Below are 18,737 nucleotides of genomic sequence, written 5' to 3' on the forward strand. Positions count from 1 at the left end.
ATTAAAGCCTTCTCCTTCCAACAGCCACTTCCTTCCTTGCCTGCACCCTCGTTTTCTCATTAGCAGCTTTTCCCAGCACACCTCCTCCAGCTCCGTGGGATGCCCTGCCGGTGTTAGAAGCTTCGCCTCGTCCACGCTGGCTCTGTTTCACCATGCGCTCGGCATGAGGCCTCTTCATCGGCCCGAGCGGGAGGCCGGCGGCCTGACCGGGCCTCCTGCGAGGTAGTGGGCAGCTAATTTGATGCGGGTCGTGCACCGTTTAGCGGTACCAGCCTCTAACTCAAAGGAGCCGTGGCGGCCTGGCGGTCCAACTAACTTGTTTAAGTGATCAGACACAGGGGCGACAGCGGCTAATGGAAGCTTATAGAAATCATATTACGCTCAACCTACCTCTCTGTACGCTAACTCAATAAAACGCGGACCGATGAAGAAACCCGCACGCGTCGGGCGCAGGTTTAACCGAATCCAGCGCGGCTGTCAAGCGCTGCTGGCTTCTCAGGCCTGTAAATTCGTTTTCCCATGGACGTGGGGGGGCCGGAGACGAGAGAAAGGAAAGGAATAACAGACCCGCTAGCGCACAGACGACACACTCATCAGCACTAGTCCAGGTCCCACGCACAGGAGCGGCTAACCCAATTGGCTGTGTAATTGTTTAATTTGTCTCATTACACCTAAATGAATGTAATTGGTGTTTTTCCTTACTGCAGCAGCTGAGCTGGTTCTGTGCGCTGGGCGTAAAGCGCCCTTTTATTTATTTATTTATTTATTTATTTATTTCCCGCATGGTTTTCTCTCCCCCTTGTAGCCCTGAACGCAAGGCCCGAATGGAAGTCACGCCGATGAAAAATGCAAAATGTGACCTAACGTCAGTGAACGAAAGCAAAGTGAGAGCGCTTATAGTCATATGCAAATGAGCAGCACTCGTCAAATGATATGCTTTGTTGATTGAAGTCAAAATGAGCTGGACGCAAATTTTGCTGCACAACTTCTATTGATTTTCTACTGAGTTCAGCATGTTGGATGACACTTATACATCATTTTTGCAGTTTTAATGCATCAATGCAGTTTAAATTCTATGGTTCATTTTCCCCCCAATGTCTCGAATTCACCAATAAACGGTAAACGTGAACAGTTGTGTGTTTCAGTCATAGCACGCGCAATTTGGGGGGGGGGGCGCCAAAACTCTTGCACGGGGCGCATAGTCCAAGGTGCTCGCTCATAAGTCGGTTCAGTTAGCGCAGCTTTGGTAACCGTAAGCAGACGTAGTCGGACGTTCAGTGTTTCGTTGCTGTATGTAAACTGCACGTTTATAAACCCCACTTGCCTCGGAGAGAAGGATGGGTGGAAGAAAGGGTCCACGGAAAACGACAAAATGGTTGGAAATTGTGCCTCTAAACGAGAGAACAGAGCTCAGTGTACATGTGCAACCAGAACAGCAATAAAAACGACCTGCACTGAATGTTCTTTAGCAGAAAATCAGAGATCAGATCAAAACAAAGAGAGAGAGAAAGACAGAGGCAGCGAGCGAAAGGGACCTTCCCCCATCTTCCTCTTCCCTCATAGCGTCCTATAGCAGTCAGTTATGGTCCGAGGTACCTGCGCCGTGCGCCGTGGCGGCGGAGAAGAAGGCAGGAGACGCTCTCCTCTCCGCCGCGGCGGCTTGCCAGCTAATGGGAGCTATTTGAGGAAGGACACACAGGCAGTGGAGCAGATGGGCACTGCGCTATGCCCACCTACGGCGGCCGGCTGACGCACCGCCTGCACTCCCGCCTAATGGAGGGCTAATAAAAGGCAGGCAGCGCCGGCGCAGGCCCGCCACTCAATTTCATTAGCCGCTAATCAGCCAAAGGTGCCCTTGGCTCACGGAAAAAAAGGGCCGTCCATCGGAAAAGAAAGAGCGGGAAAAAAATGAAGAGTACTTGGAAGAAGAGTGGGGGGGGGGGGGGTGGGGGGGGGGGGGGCTAGGTCGAAAATGGCACTGCGTTAGCGGATAAAAAGCCACAAGGCCATTTGTTTTGCGCTGTTGCGAGAGAAATTTTGGAGAGAAAATTTGAAGGAGGGCGGTGGAGAATAGGGCCGAAAGGAGGAGAAAAGAGTAGTCCAGCACGTGATTCCCTCGTATGGGATGTATGTGGTGACACCGAGATTCACGGCCTCCGAAGAGCACCATTAGATCCATATGTAATTATTTACGGAGCCCGTGGAGCCGGTGGCTGCGGCAGAAAGGCACTGCTGCGGTTTGGCGTCCGCTTTCCACATATTAATCTTTCTCTCTGTCGACGTAGGGCTCACTTAACCAGGTCCTGTGGGAAGGGACGGGGGCTTTCGGTGGCATGTATGTATGTGAGAATATGCTTTATGTAGCCACAGAACACGCAAAGTCGTAGCAGGCCAGCTGTTAAAGCCAGTGGTTTGCTCTGGTGAATGGCATGCCAACGTGAAGCAGCAGCCTGTGCGTCCGCCACTAAAGGAGAAACGAGGTCGAAGCCCGTATCTGCGAGAATGCGGTTTATGAGGCCAGTGAATATACAGCCTCAGCAGGTTAGCTATAGCAAGCTGGCTGTTAAAGCCGGTGGTGTGCTCTCGTGAACGGCACGCTAGCAGGACCGAGTAGACTGCATCTGTAGGAACGTGGCTTATGTAGCCGCTGAATATGCAGTCAAAGCAGGCGAGATGTTGAAGCAGGTGGTCTGTGCTCATAAGCAGCAGGCCAACGCGAAGTCGCCACCACTGAAGAAAAAGGGGAGTCAAATCGTGTTAGCGGTTCACTCCTTTACACTGGGATATCCGCCCATCAGAAAAGCCGAAACAGATCACAAAACCATCAGGAACCAACAAGGAACTCAAGCAGCACACTAACATGAAGTAGCAGCCTTTGAATCCACCTCGAAAGAAAACGTGTGACGAAAGAAAAACGTGTGACGTCGTGTTTTATGCAGCTACGGAATACGCGTAGCTGCACCAGGCTGGCCGTTACAGCTAGTGGCCTGCTCTTGGGACGCAAGCACACTAACACAGCCCACCAAGCCAACGCCGCAGAGAAGTCGAAGTCTGTATCTGGAGGAGTTTTGGTTTATGTAGCCACCACTTTGCTGCCGTAGCTGTCTAACCGTTAAAGCTAGCGGCCTGTGCTCACGCGAGGCAAGCTTACACGAAGCAGCAGCCCACGAGTCCGCCACTATCCAGCACAAATTAATTACTGGTTGTACGGCTACGTGTCCCCTCTTCAGCGGCGGGTCACGGAGGCCCGGCTTTAATTGCCGGAGCATATGGCTGGAAACAGATTTTAGCTGTGGGACCCACTCTCTCCGCCGCCGCTACTTCTCCACTCTCTCAGATGTGCGCCATATTGTCAATGCTGGCAGCTATTGTTCCACTCATTTACTTCACAGAGCTAATTACTCCCTAATAATAACTTTACCTTGGAGTTTTTTCTCTCTCCTCTGCCAGCAAACCTGTTCACACTACATATGTTAATTATCGGCACATCTTCATTATGTTCAAAAAGCTTTAAGTTCAAGCTGTGCCGCCTGGCGAGAGACTCGGAGTCAGTTTGCTGCCAACTTTCCACTTTTTCTTCCGTTTATTTCTTTAAATATTTTTTTTTTCCCGCTCTCTCTGTCTCTCTCTCCCTCTCTCGATTATGAAAGTCTTGGGGGAAGAAAAAAAAAGTTCTTCTCTCATGTCGTCTTCTGAGCTGCATCTTTTCCTTTTCTATTCTTCCTTTCTTCTTTCTTAAAGAGTGGTGTCTTGATTACAAGGCTTGCAGAGGCAGCGTCTGCATGTTGTGGCCTTCCTCCTTTTTGATGTTTTTCGTTTTAAAAAGTTTGCTGAAGGTGGAATTTGCGTTATCTTTACGTTTACATCAGCGAGCCGAATGCGCTGCGCTGGGCTGTTCGGTCACTTTCCTGTCACATACGAGTTTGTCGGTTTAGTGTCTTTATCAGATCAGCTCTGTCTGTCCAGCTTTTCTGATGAAAACGTTCATGAGATGCAGAGAAACGATCAAAAATGTTCATACATGTCTTTTTTTTTGGAAATGCGCCAGTCCAGTTTGCTGTTGCTGAGATCCCCCGAGCCACCAGGGGGCCTCACGAGGGTATAATGTGCACAGTCAGTCATGATTTAGTAGGCCTGAAGGGTTTTATATCATTTTTATATCAGAATCATAGTGTAAAAAAGTGCGTTTGTTTCAAATCGTAAGAGCTGGAATTGTCATTATATTCTACATTATTTAATGTCAAATTTTAGAACATAATATTTTCATGAATACCACGTTTTCTTAGAACTGTTCTTAAGAAAATAGTTAAGAAAACAACATAAGAGAATTCCTAATAGGTTGATTGGTAAAGAACTTTTTTTTTCCTTCATAACGTTTTTCCTTGACATTGAAATAAAGAAAAAAAAAAAAAAATTATTTCGTGAAACTTTGAACATGACACTTTCGTGAGTTCGGCCCCTGGAGCTTTTTCTCAATATTACTCATGAAGGAGAATAAATGTAGTCTAAAATATGGTGAGTGTGCGCTGCCGCGAGTCACTCCGTAAAGCCTGAAATCATCGTTTAAAAGTCAGAGACGTCGGGTCGGCTGTTTTTCACACCATATCACACATCTTTACGTATTAACGCCACTCAAATAATGCACACAAATGCTATGTAAAGCAACATGTTCTTAGAAACGTTGCATGCAGTTACGCATTTCTGCCAGAGAGGTCTCCAAATCCCCAAATCTTACTTAGTGCAGCTTTAAATTATGAAAAAATGACCACATTTAAAGGCCCCTACTTTTTTCTTGTGACTACTTTTTTTCCTTGAGGTCCACTTATAATGGTCATATGATTTTGGCATAATTTCTACATGACCATTTTCCAAGCTCTGTTCATCCCTTAGAATAAAAAATAAAACAGGCTGTTTTTGTGACGGTGCATACTGATATATGTAAATGAGCTCTGTTCTGATAGGCTGCCCTGTACTGTGCCTCATTCAAAGGTCTGGAGGTCTGGACTGAAATACTCCTTATAACTTCAAGCTTTGGGGGCAGGGGCTTCTTCCATATATGGAATGCCCATGTACGAATAGTTTCTATAGTTTTCCACTATAAGGGTCGTTTAAACTTCAGTCACAAAATTGCCCAGAAAAATTACAGTTGGATATTTTTGCTCAGGTCTAATGTTCAGTCTGACTTTCAAATGAGGCTAAAGGATGTTCAAAGTTTTGCTGCTAGCTAGAAGGCATTGTGTTTATATTTGCATGTATGGAACTTTTTCCAGATGAATATTAATGAAGAATGAATGTTTCTTTTTCATTCAACACAAAGCAATAAGACTGGGGCGGCTACGTTTCCCTAAACATTCCGAAACAGCCCTGTTCCTCTCATAAGCACCACGAAATGGAAGTATTTCTCAGTGTTGGCGTTAAGGAGGCTCTTACTAGGGACGAGATCTTTTACTTTTTTTTTTTTGCCATTTTGACGGCCTCACTTGTTTTCTCATTTCGGGTCTTGGCAGCAGAGCGACTTCACTTCATGGCTTAGAACTGAAGCTTTCAACAGGGATTCCTTCTGTATGTGAGTCAGTGAGAGAGAGAGAGATAGAGAGAGAGAGAGAGAGAGAGAGAGAGAGAGAGACAGTGAAAGAGAAAGAGAGAGAGAGGGAGGCATTATGGAATGCAATAGCCAGCTGTTGAAGGGCAGGATTAGCCGGGTTTAATGGAGCCTCTAGCCAGCGCTGGTTGTGTTCTCCGCAGTCTTCTGGAATGTTCTGCTGGATTCAAGAGGCAGAGGCTAAATGGTCGGAATGAGAAACAGACAGAAAGGCCACGACAGCGGCGGAAGGACATAACCACAGGAAAACAAATTCACTGTCTGACCACATTATGAAGCCTCCTCGTTTGAGAGAGAGAGAGAGAGAGAGAGAGAGAGAGAGAGAGAGAGAGAGAGAGTCGTGCCCACTACCCTCAGTTCAGCTCAGCAGCTGTTGCGGCGTTCTCACTAAACTATTAGCGGCTTACTGGAGTCCCCTCGGATCCTCAGAGCCTCGACCTCATTTCCTGCACTCTTTGTTTCAGCAGCGCTGGTAGCCTCACAAACCTGGAGACGTTACAGACTATAGCACGGGGTGTGCTGGGGGGACTGGGTGGGTGCATTCTGGTGAATTTGTTTGCCTAAAATACAAAAGAAAATCTAATAATGCATTAATATGAAGGGTGGAAAAGCCAACATATAATCTCTATACACACTCTTTCTTTTAGGTTCTTCAAGGGTTCTTTAGTAAAGGCAGTAGGTCTTGTGAGAACCATGAGCTCTATATAGAACCATTTCATGTTTAATAGGTTCTTTGCATGGTGGTCATCAGCTGAGGTGGTCATCAGGTGAGGTGGTCATCAGGTGAGATGGTCAGGAGATGAGGTAGTTGCCAGGTGAGGTGGTCTGGAGATGAACAGGTGAGGTGATCAGCAGGTGAGGTGGTCAGGAGATGGGATTGTCATCAGGTGAGGTGGTCAGGAGATGAGGTGGTCATCAGGTGAGGTGGTCACGAGGTGAGGAGGTCATCAGGTGAGGTGGTCAGGAGATGAGGTAGTCACCAGGTGAGGTGGTCTGGAGATGAACAGGTGAGGTGGTCAGGAGATGAGGTGATCAGCAGATGAGGTGGTCTGGAGACAAGGTGGTCAGGAGATGAGGTGGTCATCAGGTGAGGTGATTAGGAGATGAGGTGGTCATCAGGTGAGGTGGTCACGAGGTGAGGAGGTCATTAGGTGAGGTGGTCAGGAGATGAGGTGGTCATCAGGTGAGGTGGTCAGGAGATGAGGTGGTCATCGGGTGAGGTGGTCAGGAGGTGAGGAGGTCAGGAGGCGAGGTGGTCATCAGGTGAGGTGGTCAGAAGGTGAGGTGGTCATCAGGTGAGGAGGTCAGGAGGTGAGGAGGTGAGGAGGTGAGGAGGTCGTCAGGTGAGGAGGTGAGGAGGTGAGGAGGTCGTCAGGTGAGGTGTACAGTTAAGGCGCAGTGTTGTGCAGATCTCACATATGGAGCATAACAGACATCTTTATATGATTAAGAGATCTAAAGTCATTCATTACAGGTGCAGTGAAGGCAGGTGGCAGTGCTTTTGTCTCATTATAAAGAAGCTGATCCCTCGCGTCTCACTCAGCTCTTTTCTGTCATCACTTTGTATGTGTTTAATATCAGAATGTGTTTAAACTCCCCCAGGCTGCTGTTTTGAACAGGCCGACGAGCCTCTAATTCTACCTGCTCCCAAAGGCTAACCTACATATGTGTATGTGAGAGAGCGAGAGAGAGAGAGAGGGAGAGAGGGAGAGGGAGAGGGAGAGAGAGAGGGAGAGAGAGGGAGAGGAAGCCTCCGGAGAGAGCGAGCCTGCGCTAGTGTGGCCACAGAGCCGACGCGGAGACGCAGGCGGCAGCAAAGGAGCATATGTCCAATTATGGGGCTGAAAGACAGAGCAGTAGCGCGGCGTTTGTGATTCGTGGCCGCAGGGGGCCCGTCGGAATGCCGCGAGCGTCTGATCCGCGAGTGGGAGTCCCCGCCGCTTTTGCGGTTCACCCAAATCGAGGAGTAATTATGGTGTGGTGAGAAGACGAGTGCTGCTGGGACTGAAGGAGTACAGCAGAGAGAAAGAGCGAGGGAGAGACTCATTCATGTGCCTAAACCGCTCAAACAGTCACCAGAACAAAACCAGAGCTGAACTGAATGTGTGCCAGTGGCTCCTCATCTCCTCTATCATTTACTTCCCATTGTTGTTTTCAATTTACATTGCGTAACTGTTGTGTACACCAATCAGGCGTAACATCATGACCACCTCCTCGTTTCTACGCTCACTGTCCACTTTATCAGCTCCACTTACTGTATAGCTGCACTCTGTAGTTCTACAGTTACAGACTGTAGTCCATCTGTTTCTCTGATACTCTGTTACCCTGTTCTTCAGTGGTCAGGACCCCCATGGACCCTCACAGAGCAGGTACTATTTGGGTGGTGGGTCATTCTCAGCACTTCAGTAACACTGATGTGGTGGTGGTGTGTTAGTGTGTGTTGTGCTGGTGCGAGTGGATCAGACAGAATAGAGAACTGAGAACAGTCCACCAACCAAAAATATCCAGCCAACAGCGTCCTGTGGGCAGCGTCCTGTGACCACTGATGAAGGACCAGAGGATGACCAGCACAAACTGTGCAGCAGCAGATGAGCTGTCGTCTCTGACTTTACATCTACAAGGTGGACCGACGAGGTAGGAGTGTCTAATAGAGTGGACAGTGAGTGGACACCTCCAGCAGCACTGCTGTGTCTGATCCACTCACACCAGCGCAACACACACTAACACACCACCACCACATCAGTGTTACTGCAGTGCTGAGAATGACCCACCACCCAAATAGTACCTGCTCTGTGAGGGTCCATGGGGGTCCTGACCACTGAAGAACAGGGTAACAGAGTACTACGTTTTGCTTGCTCCCTCAACTGGGAACAAACTTAACATCACACTTATTACATACTAGGCTTTGTTATCATGCAACCACAGGGACTTGAGCGCAACCTGGCTGAGCTGTTTTAAGGTTTTAGTGGGTCCTGGGTCCATTTAAGTGGTTAAATAGGACATTTTAGCGCACAATTTCGGAATATTTCTAGCTAATTATTGGAAAAATGAAAACATTAAACAGAAAGTGTGCTACAACTTCTGCCCAGGGCACATTTTATGTTAAATATGTTTTGTGGTCCTGGCCATTCATAAAAACGGCAACAGGAACTGTCCATTCAAATGTGCAGAGGACGCTCGTGTGAGTTAACCCGGGTGCACAGACCTTCAGATACAGCTGCATCATATGAAGATATTTAATAGTATTTTTAATAAGCCAGATGTTGTTTACATTGCCATATTGTGTGATGATGGGAAGAATAGAAATGGACCAAAATGGCTTGGAATAATGTTTTTTTTTTTACACTGACGTTTAGTGTAATTAGATCATTTTATAGTGTGCGTTAAGATAATTGAATAATAGTTTAATTGAATAATAATCCTCTGTTGTAAAGTTATAGAGATGTGAGGTTTTTAGTACAACAGTTGCGTATCGGTGTTGACTAAACCAAACCTGTATATCTAAAAAAGTAACTTTACAGCACAAAGAAAATGTTTTTGACTTTATGAAAGTAATAAAAATTTGTGCAGCATCTCTGTTGGTCCAGTTTGACAGTTTGGGCGCGAGAAGATTTCAGCTCCTCAGATCTGATTCAGGCTCTCACTGTCTCTCTCTCTCTCTGTCTCTCTCTCTGTCTCTCTCTCTCTCTCTCTCTCTCTCTGTCTCTCTCTCTCTCTCTCTCTCTGTCTCTGTCTCTCTCTCTCTCTCTCTCTCTCTCTCTCTCTCTCTCTCTCTCTGTCTCTCTCTCTGTCTCTCTCTCTCTCTCTCTCTCTGTCTCTCTCTCTCTGTCTCTCTCTCTGTCTCTCTCTCTGTCTCTCTCTCTCTGTCTCTCTCTCTGTCTCTCTCTCTACTTTTCTCTCTCTCTCTGTCTCTCTCTCTCTCTGTCTCTCTCTCTGTCTCTCTGTCTCTCTCTCTCTGTCTCTCTCTCTGTCTCTCTCTGTCTCTCTCTCTCTCTGTCTCTCTCTCTGTCTCTCTCTCTATCACTCTGTCTCTCTCTCTTTCTGTCTGTCTCTCTCTCTCGCTGTCTCTCTCTCTCTCTCTCTGTCTCTCTCTCTCTGTCTCTCTCTCTCTGTCTCTCTGTCTCTCTCTCTGTCTCTCTCTCTGTCTCTCTCTCTCTGTCTCTCTCTCTGTCTCTCTCTCTCTGTCTCTCTCTGTCTCTCTCTCTACTTTTCTCTCTCTGTCTCTGTCTCTCTCTCTCTCTGTCTCTCTCTCTCTCTCTCTCTGTCTCTCTCTCTCTGTCTCTGTCTCTCTGTCTCTGTCTCTCTCTCTCTCTGTCTCTCTCTCTCTCTCTCTCTCTCACCTCGGCGGCTGTGTCTGAGCGTTTGCATTGGTGCAGTCACTAATGTCACTTCTGGAGGCTTTGTGTTTGGCTGGCAGTGCTCTCGTCAGCAGAACCATCTGTCCTCTCCTTCCCTGCGCCCGTGCGCTTCAGACTCTCTCCTTGCCAAAGTCACTGGCTTCAGTTTTTCTTTTTTTTCTTTTTTTTTTTTTTTTGGTGCGTGTTTTTTTTTTCTTCTGTCTCTCTCCTTCTCTCTTTTTTTAATCCTGGAGCCCTTGTGAAGTGGCGTGGCGCCTTGCCGAGGCGAGGTGTTCTCGGCTGAAACGAGGGCCAGATGTTACAGGAGTTTGCGGGAGACGTTTGCTGTGACATGAGGTGACAGGCGCTCGGCTCCGTCCTCTGGTCGCAGATTCGAAGCAGAAGTTGGTAAAAGAAAATGCGGATGTGTCAGCGGCTGTTTTGCGTGAAGTCTCAGAGATAACATCGAGTGAGTCGAGAGTCTCGATCGCTGTGCGTTAGAAACCTTTAATGGAGCGGTTTTGTAGGCCTCTGTCAGCTGCGCTGAGTTACGGACTGTAGTCCATCTGTTTCTCTGATACTCTGTTACCCTGTTCTTCAGTGGTCAGGACCCCCATGGACCCTCACAGAGCAGGTACTATTTGGGTGGTGGGTCATTCTCAGCACAGCAGTAACACTGACGTGGTGGTGGTGGTGTGTTAGTGTGTGTTGCGCTGGTGTGAGTGGATCAGACACAGCAGTGCTGCTGGAGTTTTTAAACACTGTGTCCACTCACTGTCCACTCTATTAGACCCTCCTACCTTGTCGGTCCACCTTGTAGATGTAAAGTCAGAGACGACAGCTCATCTGCTGCTGCACAGTTTATGTCGGTCAACCTCTAGTCCTTCATCAGTGGTCACAGGACGCTGTTGGCTGGATATTTTTGGTTGGTGGACTATTCTCAGTCCAGCAGCGACACTGAGGTGTTTAAATACTCCAGCAGCACTGCTGTGTCTGATCCACTCGCACCAGCGCAACACACTCTAACACACCACCACCACGTCAGTGTAACTGCAGTGCTGAGAATGACCCACCACTCAAATAGTACCTGCTCTGTGAGGGTCCATGGGGGTCCTGACCACTGAAGAACAGGGTAACAGAGTATCAGAGAAACAGATGGACTACAGTCTGTAACTGTAGAACTACAGAGTGCAGCTATACAGTCAGTGGAGCTGATGAGGTGGACAGTGAGTGTAGAAACGAGGAGGTGGTCAGAATGTCGTGCCTGATTGGTGTAAACCCAAATTATTTGATGATGCGGGTATAAAAGGATTCTATGATGAAACTACTTTCTTACAAGTCTCAGTCTGTTTGTAGGAACCTGTAAAAATGAAGACGTTTCTGATAACAGAGTTTACCTGATTCCACGATAGTTGAGAAATGAGACACCAACAGAACCTCATCATTTATAAACCAATCTGGCTAGTTTAACAGCCATTCAGAGCACTTTTGTGCCAACAAATTCCAGTAAACGGAAAATCATAGCTTATTATTTAATAACACTTCAATATTTTTACCATGTTCTAACTTTAATTTGTTCTCAAAATACTATAAACTGTGAATAAAGTTTTACTGTCTAGATTGTAGCATTTCTCTGCAAAAAAATGGCACGTAAAATTATATTAAATATAGTCAATAAATCTAATATTTCTCCTGTTATGATTGTTATAAGCTTAATTTAAAATTATTTATTTATTCATAGCCATGTTTACCTGTTTTAAATCATGTTATTAAGTAGAATTATTTTAGTATATCGGCAGATAATTTTGCTTGTTTTAAGAAATAACCAGAAAAATGATGTCAGTGTTGGTAGTGGGACAATTTTACTTAATAAAATGACCTAAAACAAGTTACAAATGTCCAGAAATAAGCTAAATAATCTCATAATAAGTGCATAAGCATCTCGTAATGGGCAATATTAGATATGTCGACTAGATTTAAGATCATTTCACTTGACAAGATGTTATTTTCTGTGTGCAAACTGGGAAGAAAGTGTTGGTTTAAGTTTTACCGTCTAGTCTGTGACAACAAATTCCAGTAAGCCGAAAAATTAAACCTTATCATTTAATAGCACTTGCATTATTTACCCGCACACTGGGAAGAAAGTGTTGGTTTACGTTTCTGTGTAGTTTGTAGCGTTTCAGTCTACACTGTGTGAGGTTCACTGAATAACAATTGGTGACAAGTGAGCCCAAACTTTTGAGCTATAGTGTATAAAACCACCTTTTTCCACCTGAAGCATAAAAAGTTTCATGGCATTTAGGCATTTTTTGAATTTCTGCCTATTCCTCCCACGTCTTTTGGTGCATTTTTAAAAATTCCCGCTGGCGGTTGATGGATGTGTGGGAGAGAAAGTTTGTCTGATCTACAATTTTCTGGCATTCAGCTCAGCACTTGGTTACCACACTCTTAAAATAATGTTCCTAAATTGTTTGCGGAATTTCTTTCATTTATTTTACATGGACGTTCTTTAAGCTTCAAAAAAAGGCTCTTGATTCTCGCATATTGTCGCTGTCTGATGATAAAACATCTCCAATTTTTTAGATTTGTACTTTTTTGCATCATTTGAGCTCAGCAGCCTCCCTTTACATTGTGTGAAAATCTCATGATGATTGGACCAATAGAAATGCTCCAGATTTGCTTGGAATAAAATCTCTTTCCATTGACTTACATTGAAAGGTAAGAGAGTTTTCGCCCTCTCCTGTAAAGTTACTGTTTTGGAGATTGTTTTCCTTTGGACAGCGACGATATCTTGCTTACAAAGAGAGTTCTTTAAAGAAGCATCCATTCGAAGGTTCCTTAGAGTGTCAAAAGTGGTTCCTCTATAGCGCAGGGGTCATCAGTCTTGTCCACTAAGGGCCAGTGTGGCTGTAGATTATCTCTCCAAGAAAGCAGAAGCCCATCTATTTAATCTTTGGATTCTAAGAATAGGTTAGTGGGGTAGTCCTGCTTGGAATTAAAACCTGAACCACACTGGCCCCTTTGGAGATCCCTGCTCCATGGCACTGCGCCAAAGACCCCTTCCTAATACCTTGACTGGGTTAAGTAAGAGCAGCCAAATCACTACACTGTGCTGCAGGACCAGAACTGGACACTCCTAAGCTTTTCCATCACTGACAAAGGACTTTCTTGACCAACATACCGAGACCTCTCTCTTTCTCTCTCCTTCCAGCAGGTCCAGGGTCAGCTGCCTCCACTGATGATCCCCGTCTTTCCTCCAGATCAGAGGACCTTGGCGGCAGCCGCTGCCCAGCAGGGATTCCTCTTGCCTCCAGGCTTCAACTACAAACCAGGCTGCAGTGAGTGTCCACTACACCACACCTTCCTCAACCTCCCAAACCTGTCGGACCACCTGCACTCATAAAAAGATGCTTCTTTAGTCAAAGCGGTGGTTCTGCACTGTAAACACTGGTAAAATCATCTTAAATCTAGTCTAAATATCTAATATTTCTCAACTTGAGACGGTTGCATGTGCATTATAAGACTGTAAAACTTATTCCCAAATGTTTTTACTTGTTATGTCATTTTATTAAATAAAATCATCTCGCTCTCATTATCTGCCAGATAATTGTGCTGGTTTCAAGCACATTTCTTAAGCAAAGTTATCTGCCAATATAGTGAGATGATTTTAATTAGTAAACTTACCTAAAACAAGTAAAATTTATATTTAAATAAGTTGAATTATAAGCTTAGAACAATCTTCAAATGAGGAATTTTACATATATTCACCAGATATAAGACAATAAAACCTGCCTGGGACTCATTTTTTTGCAGGGCATCACTATTTGCATGCTTAAATGGTTCTTTGCATGGTGAAAGTGTTCTTCAGATTGAAGAAGGTGTTGTAAATGGTTCTATGTAGCACCAAAAAGGGTTCTGCTATTGGTACAACATCAAGTTTGTAACAGTAGCACAACCCGTTTAGTGCTATGTGGAACCCTTATCCAAAAGGTTCAGTAAAGAACCTTATACATATACATCAATCTGAGGAACAAGTTCACCGTGCAAGGAACCATTTAAGCGAGCCAATGTTTCTGAGCGTTCATGGTTCTATATAGAACTAATAGATCTATCGTCTTTACTAAAGAACCCTTTAACTATTTTAAGGGTGTAGGCGGTCAGTTGAGCACATCGGTTGGTGTCTCAAACAGTTTTTCCAACAGTCCTCCTTGACTGGAGTGGAAACCTGGATAAGATTGAACAGCCCTGACCTAGACCCTGATCAATGGTTCTCTGGACCTGGAGTACTCTTGACCTCCATATTCTGGTGCTTTTCACCTCATCTAACTGATCCAGCATGGAAAATCAGAGATGCTCCAGGAACGGGGTTGGGAACCGCTGACCTAGGCTATATCTTATCTGCAGCTCTCCAAAAACAGCTTCCCATTCAGGCTCTTCCACCAGGAGCACTGATCACCAGCCCTCCTCCTGGAGATCTGCGTTCTTGCAGAGTTTGGTCCCAATCAAAGTCCAGCATCTGACACCTTTCTCACCCAACGTTAATGCACCTGATCCAGCCAATCAAGGGCTTGTGGAGACGTTCATTAGCTGAAGCAGGTGTGGCAGATTTGGGTTGGACCTAGAGTCTGCAGTAAGGTTTTAGGAGCAGGGTTGGTGACCACTGGACCAGAGCCTCCGAAACCAGATCGGCTAAACCAGATTGTTCGGCCTGGACGACAAGCTCCCGTCTATTGCCTTAGCAAGATCAGCCAAACGCCTCAGACGTTCAGTGTGTGCGGAGAGTCTCTGTGCTTTTGTGTCTCCAAAGTAGGAGTAAAGGAAGGATAGAAAAAAAAAAGAAGCAGAAAACTTCCTCTGCGGGTTTGCGTTTTTGGCCGTAGCAGTCCAACTGTGAAGCAATGTGTTGTTTACCGCGAGAGGCGAGCGCGATGGCTGCCAGCAGCGAGGCTGCCGAACGTGGATGGAGGGTGGGGGGGGATCGGGGTGGGGGGAGGGGTAGAGTGACCTGCCCCAGGTTGCCACACATTAACACGAACCGCCGCCAGGACGCGCGTCCAAACACGCCTCGCACAGGCGGCCTAGCGCATGCCTCCGTCGCCACACACACATACACACCTCCCTCCCAAGACGGGACCTAGTCCTCGGCTCCAGCTCCGCCCACCGCACTTCACAGTTTCCCAAACAAGTCTACACCCCCCCTTACACACACGCTTCCATAGCACCCCCCTCGTTTTAATTACTGCTAGCCGCACCGCCGCACACTGCCCAACTTTTTCAATTACGCGTGTGCTTTTTAGCGTCGGGATGCTAAAACCAAAACCGAAGCGAGGGGGGCAGGGGTAGGACGAAGTCCCTCCGGCATGGGACGGGTCCGAGGGGGACCCCTGGTTCCCACCCGTCTTCCCCAGAGCGGGACCGCTGAGGACCCGCGGGCCGGCCGAAAGACGCAGCATCTCCGAGCCAAGAGCAACATGTTTGCTTTCTTTCTCTTTTTTTTCCCTCTTCTTTCTTGCTCTTTTGTTACAGCTGTCCCCGGGAGAGCCATAAAATAGCTGGAATACTTCTGTTTATTTAGGGACTGAGAAAGGAGGAAGGGGGTGGGTGGTGGTGGAGAGCAAAAACACATCATCTCCCCAGAATACATCCTTGAACCGTGTCCAGAGAGCTCTCTACTGGTCTGCAGGCCTGGCTTGTTTTTTAGCAGGGAGAGTTGTATGGGAAAAAATGTTTTTTTGGATGCTGCGATAGGGGCGTCTGGTTTATAGCTTACAGAGACAGTGTCCTGCTTCGTCCAGTTCTCCTAGAGTTCAGAGACAGACACGTAGAGTCTGGGCCAGCGAAGACGGCCACTGGACTCTCCGCTCTTAAAGCGACAGTGTTCAGTCAACAATCGAGTGGCATTACTTAGTCAAACAGTGTCTTTCAAGGGGAATTTATAATGATTGAGCTAGGCAGTTCACAGCTAGCTGGAGCTACCAGACGTCCTGCTTAACCATATAGAATTCATTAGAGTGAGAGTGCCGATGAACAAAGTCGAGCATCCTTCTTGTTGCAAGACAATTTAGTGAATTATTATTAAAAGTTAAGCCTATAAGGTGAAGTTACGATGACGCTAGGCTTGTAAGCTGAGTTAAAAGATGTTTAACATTGTCTGTTTAGGCCTCAAATCGTCGTTGTCATTTTACAGTTCAGTCTGCAGTCTGTTTTTTGGTTTTGATTCTGGGTTTAATCCTGAGTGCCATAGAGAATCTAGGCAGTGCTCACTTGCTGGAAGACAGCAACTGGTAACAATACTAAATTCTGGTTCCTTCATTTAAGCAACACTATGTAAGATTTGGGGATTTGGAGACCTCTCTGGTGGAAATGTGTAATTGCAAGCCGTATTGAAACAGTGTTTGAAGAGAACTCTGTCTAACCTTAGTGAATGACTCATCTTTCGAGGATGTGAGCGAATTATCTTCTATTGTCATCCCATCCTCATCAGTATATTATTGATTTTGAGATCATTTGAGACCTAAACATCAAGCCCGACCTTCTTTTTTGGGTCTGTGCATGTGCCATTAATACGTAAAAACATACAGCGTGGTCCGAAAAACTAACTGGCCTAATTTGTCCTGGTATTTATGACTTTTAATGGGTTCTTTCAGGCTTTGCAGAGCAACTCGCTCACCGTATTTTAGTGTGTTCTTTTTTCTCCATTCTCAGTAACGCTGCTTCTTTCACACACACACACACACATATTCTAAGCCACTTATCCTCCTGGGCCGCAGAGGAGCTGGAGCCTATCTCAGCAGTCATTGGGTATAAAGCAGGATACACCCTGGACAGGTCACCAGTCCATCGCAGGGCAGACAGACAGATATATACACTCACACCGAGGGGCAATTTAGCGCGTCCAATCGGCCTGACTGCCTGTCTTTGGGCTGCGGGAGGAAACCGGAGGAAACCCACCCAGGCACAGGGAGAACATGCAAACCATAAGCCAACTGTGTTTGCCCACAGAAGAATTAGACCTATATATTTAACCCATCCATGCAGCGAAACACCCACTACACACTAGTGAACACACACACTAGGGGGCAGTAAGCCAACTTGCCCAGAGCAGGGGGCAGCCCTATCCATGGTGCCCGGAGAGTTGGGGGTTAGGTGTCTTGCTCAAGGGCACTTCAGTCATGTACTGTTGGCCAAGGGGATCGAACCGGCGACCCCACGGTCACAGGGCTGGTTCCCTAAGCTGAAAGACTCCACACAGAAAGGACCCTGGTTGCCCAGCCGGGGAATCAAACCCAGGTCCTTCTTGTGACAGGGCTACCCACCGCGCCACCGCTGCCTCCTTCAGTTTTAGCTAAAATATTACACACTGCTGCATCAAGAATGTTTTTATTGGCTGCATTTGCTTTATTAGTGCCAAACTAAAGAAGCAAACTTCAAAAACCAGACGTCTTAGCTGTGGTAACGGGGCGAGACTTTATCCAGGTGAATTTGGGTATGTCAGTGTTTTGTATCAGGATTCAAATAAAAGTCTTTCTGTCTCTTTAAGCACACACACACACACCCACACACCCACACACACACACACACACACACGCACGGCGGAAATACATCTGAAAAGTGCTGATTCTTTGAGAAGCGCAGGACGAGGGCTGTCAAAGCATTCTGATCTTTTTCAAAGGCTGTCTGTCTGCCATTAAACAAACATGCTTCCTGTCACACGCTGAAAGGAATCTCTGCGTCGGGCATTTCCAACCGAATGATGCATCGTTCTGCTGCCTCTACGTTTATGAATCACCCATGACCAGCAGTTAAGCCGTAAAAAGATTTGGTGGGTTCAGCCAACAAACAGGGGGCCTTTCAGAAAGTATAACTTCTTTCACGAGTCTTATGTGTGTTTGAAGACACATGCAAAATGATTTTGCTTGAATGCTCTTATTATCTTTGACCCAATTCAGCGTTTAACGTCTATAAATAAATGATTGACATCATTTATTTTGCAAAGCAGCATACCTGAAACACAAACTTGGGCACCGGGTTTAATTCTGAGCATTTTCTGGAGGTGGAAATGAACAAATCCAAGTCAAATTGACCCAAAAGAGAAAGACGGTAGAACATGTGAAGATAACAGGGGGTCAAACCACTTTTATTCGCTCTGCTGTCATCAGTTAGCATCACAGTCAACCACATCCCCTTTCAGACTCTGAGCTATTTTGTGGTTTCTGGCAAATTGCTCAGCTCTCTATCGTTATTAATACACTGTAGGACATGAGCTGCTCAACGCTGCTCACAGCACTGCAAAAGTGGGGTCTTATCCAGTAAAATAATCTTAAATATAGTCAATAAATGGAAGATTTCTCCTGTTGTGATTAGTGTGAGCTTAATTTAAGATTTTTGCCTTATATCTAGACATTTTTGACTTATGTGGCAGTGATGAGGCGGATGCATATGCGAAGAGAAGCGAGATTTATTAGGGGCAAATACCCGATTCAGGGTCAAAGAGCCAACACGGAGAGATCAGGGAACAGACGTGACGAAAGAAACACAGACTAAACACACAGAAGTCAGAAGAACAAACACCAATCAATATAATACACTACAAAGAATCCACTACAAAGACCAGCAAACAACTAGGGAAAAACACAGGGCTGAAATACAGAGACAGCGAGGGTTAATAAGACACAGGTGGTACAGTTAAATGCAGGGTCTGGAAACAAGGGGGCAGGACCAGGAACAAGCAAGGAAGCAAAACAAGAGCACATGGAGGACTGGGAGGGGGCCAATCGTGACATTCACACACATTACTG

At 46.1% G+C, this 18,737-nt stretch overlaps 1 protein-coding gene across 7 annotated transcripts in view; it reads left to right on the forward strand.

Annotated features, from left to right (window-relative positions):
• The window catches only part of sox5 (SRY-box transcription factor 5), a 418,494-nt gene that overhangs the window by 349,142 nt on the left and 50,615 nt on the right, over positions 1–18,737 (forward strand). For 6 of the 7 annotated variants that reach the window (XM_037539858.1, XM_037539854.1, XM_037539868.1 and 3 more), the window contains one exon: positions 13,151–13,277. In XM_037539858.1, the coding sequence (XP_037395755.1) occupies positions 13,151–13,277 (127 nt within the window). The remainder of the gene's footprint in view (positions 1–13,150; positions 13,278–18,737) is intronic. The other variant, XM_037539856.1, reaches the window with a different exon arrangement.

Source organism: Pygocentrus nattereri, chromosome 1, assembly GCF_015220715.1.
Source record: "Pygocentrus nattereri isolate fPygNat1 chromosome 1, fPygNat1.pri, whole genome shotgun sequence".
Taxonomy (NCBI): Eukaryota; Metazoa; Chordata; class Actinopteri; order Characiformes; family Serrasalmidae; genus Pygocentrus; species Pygocentrus nattereri.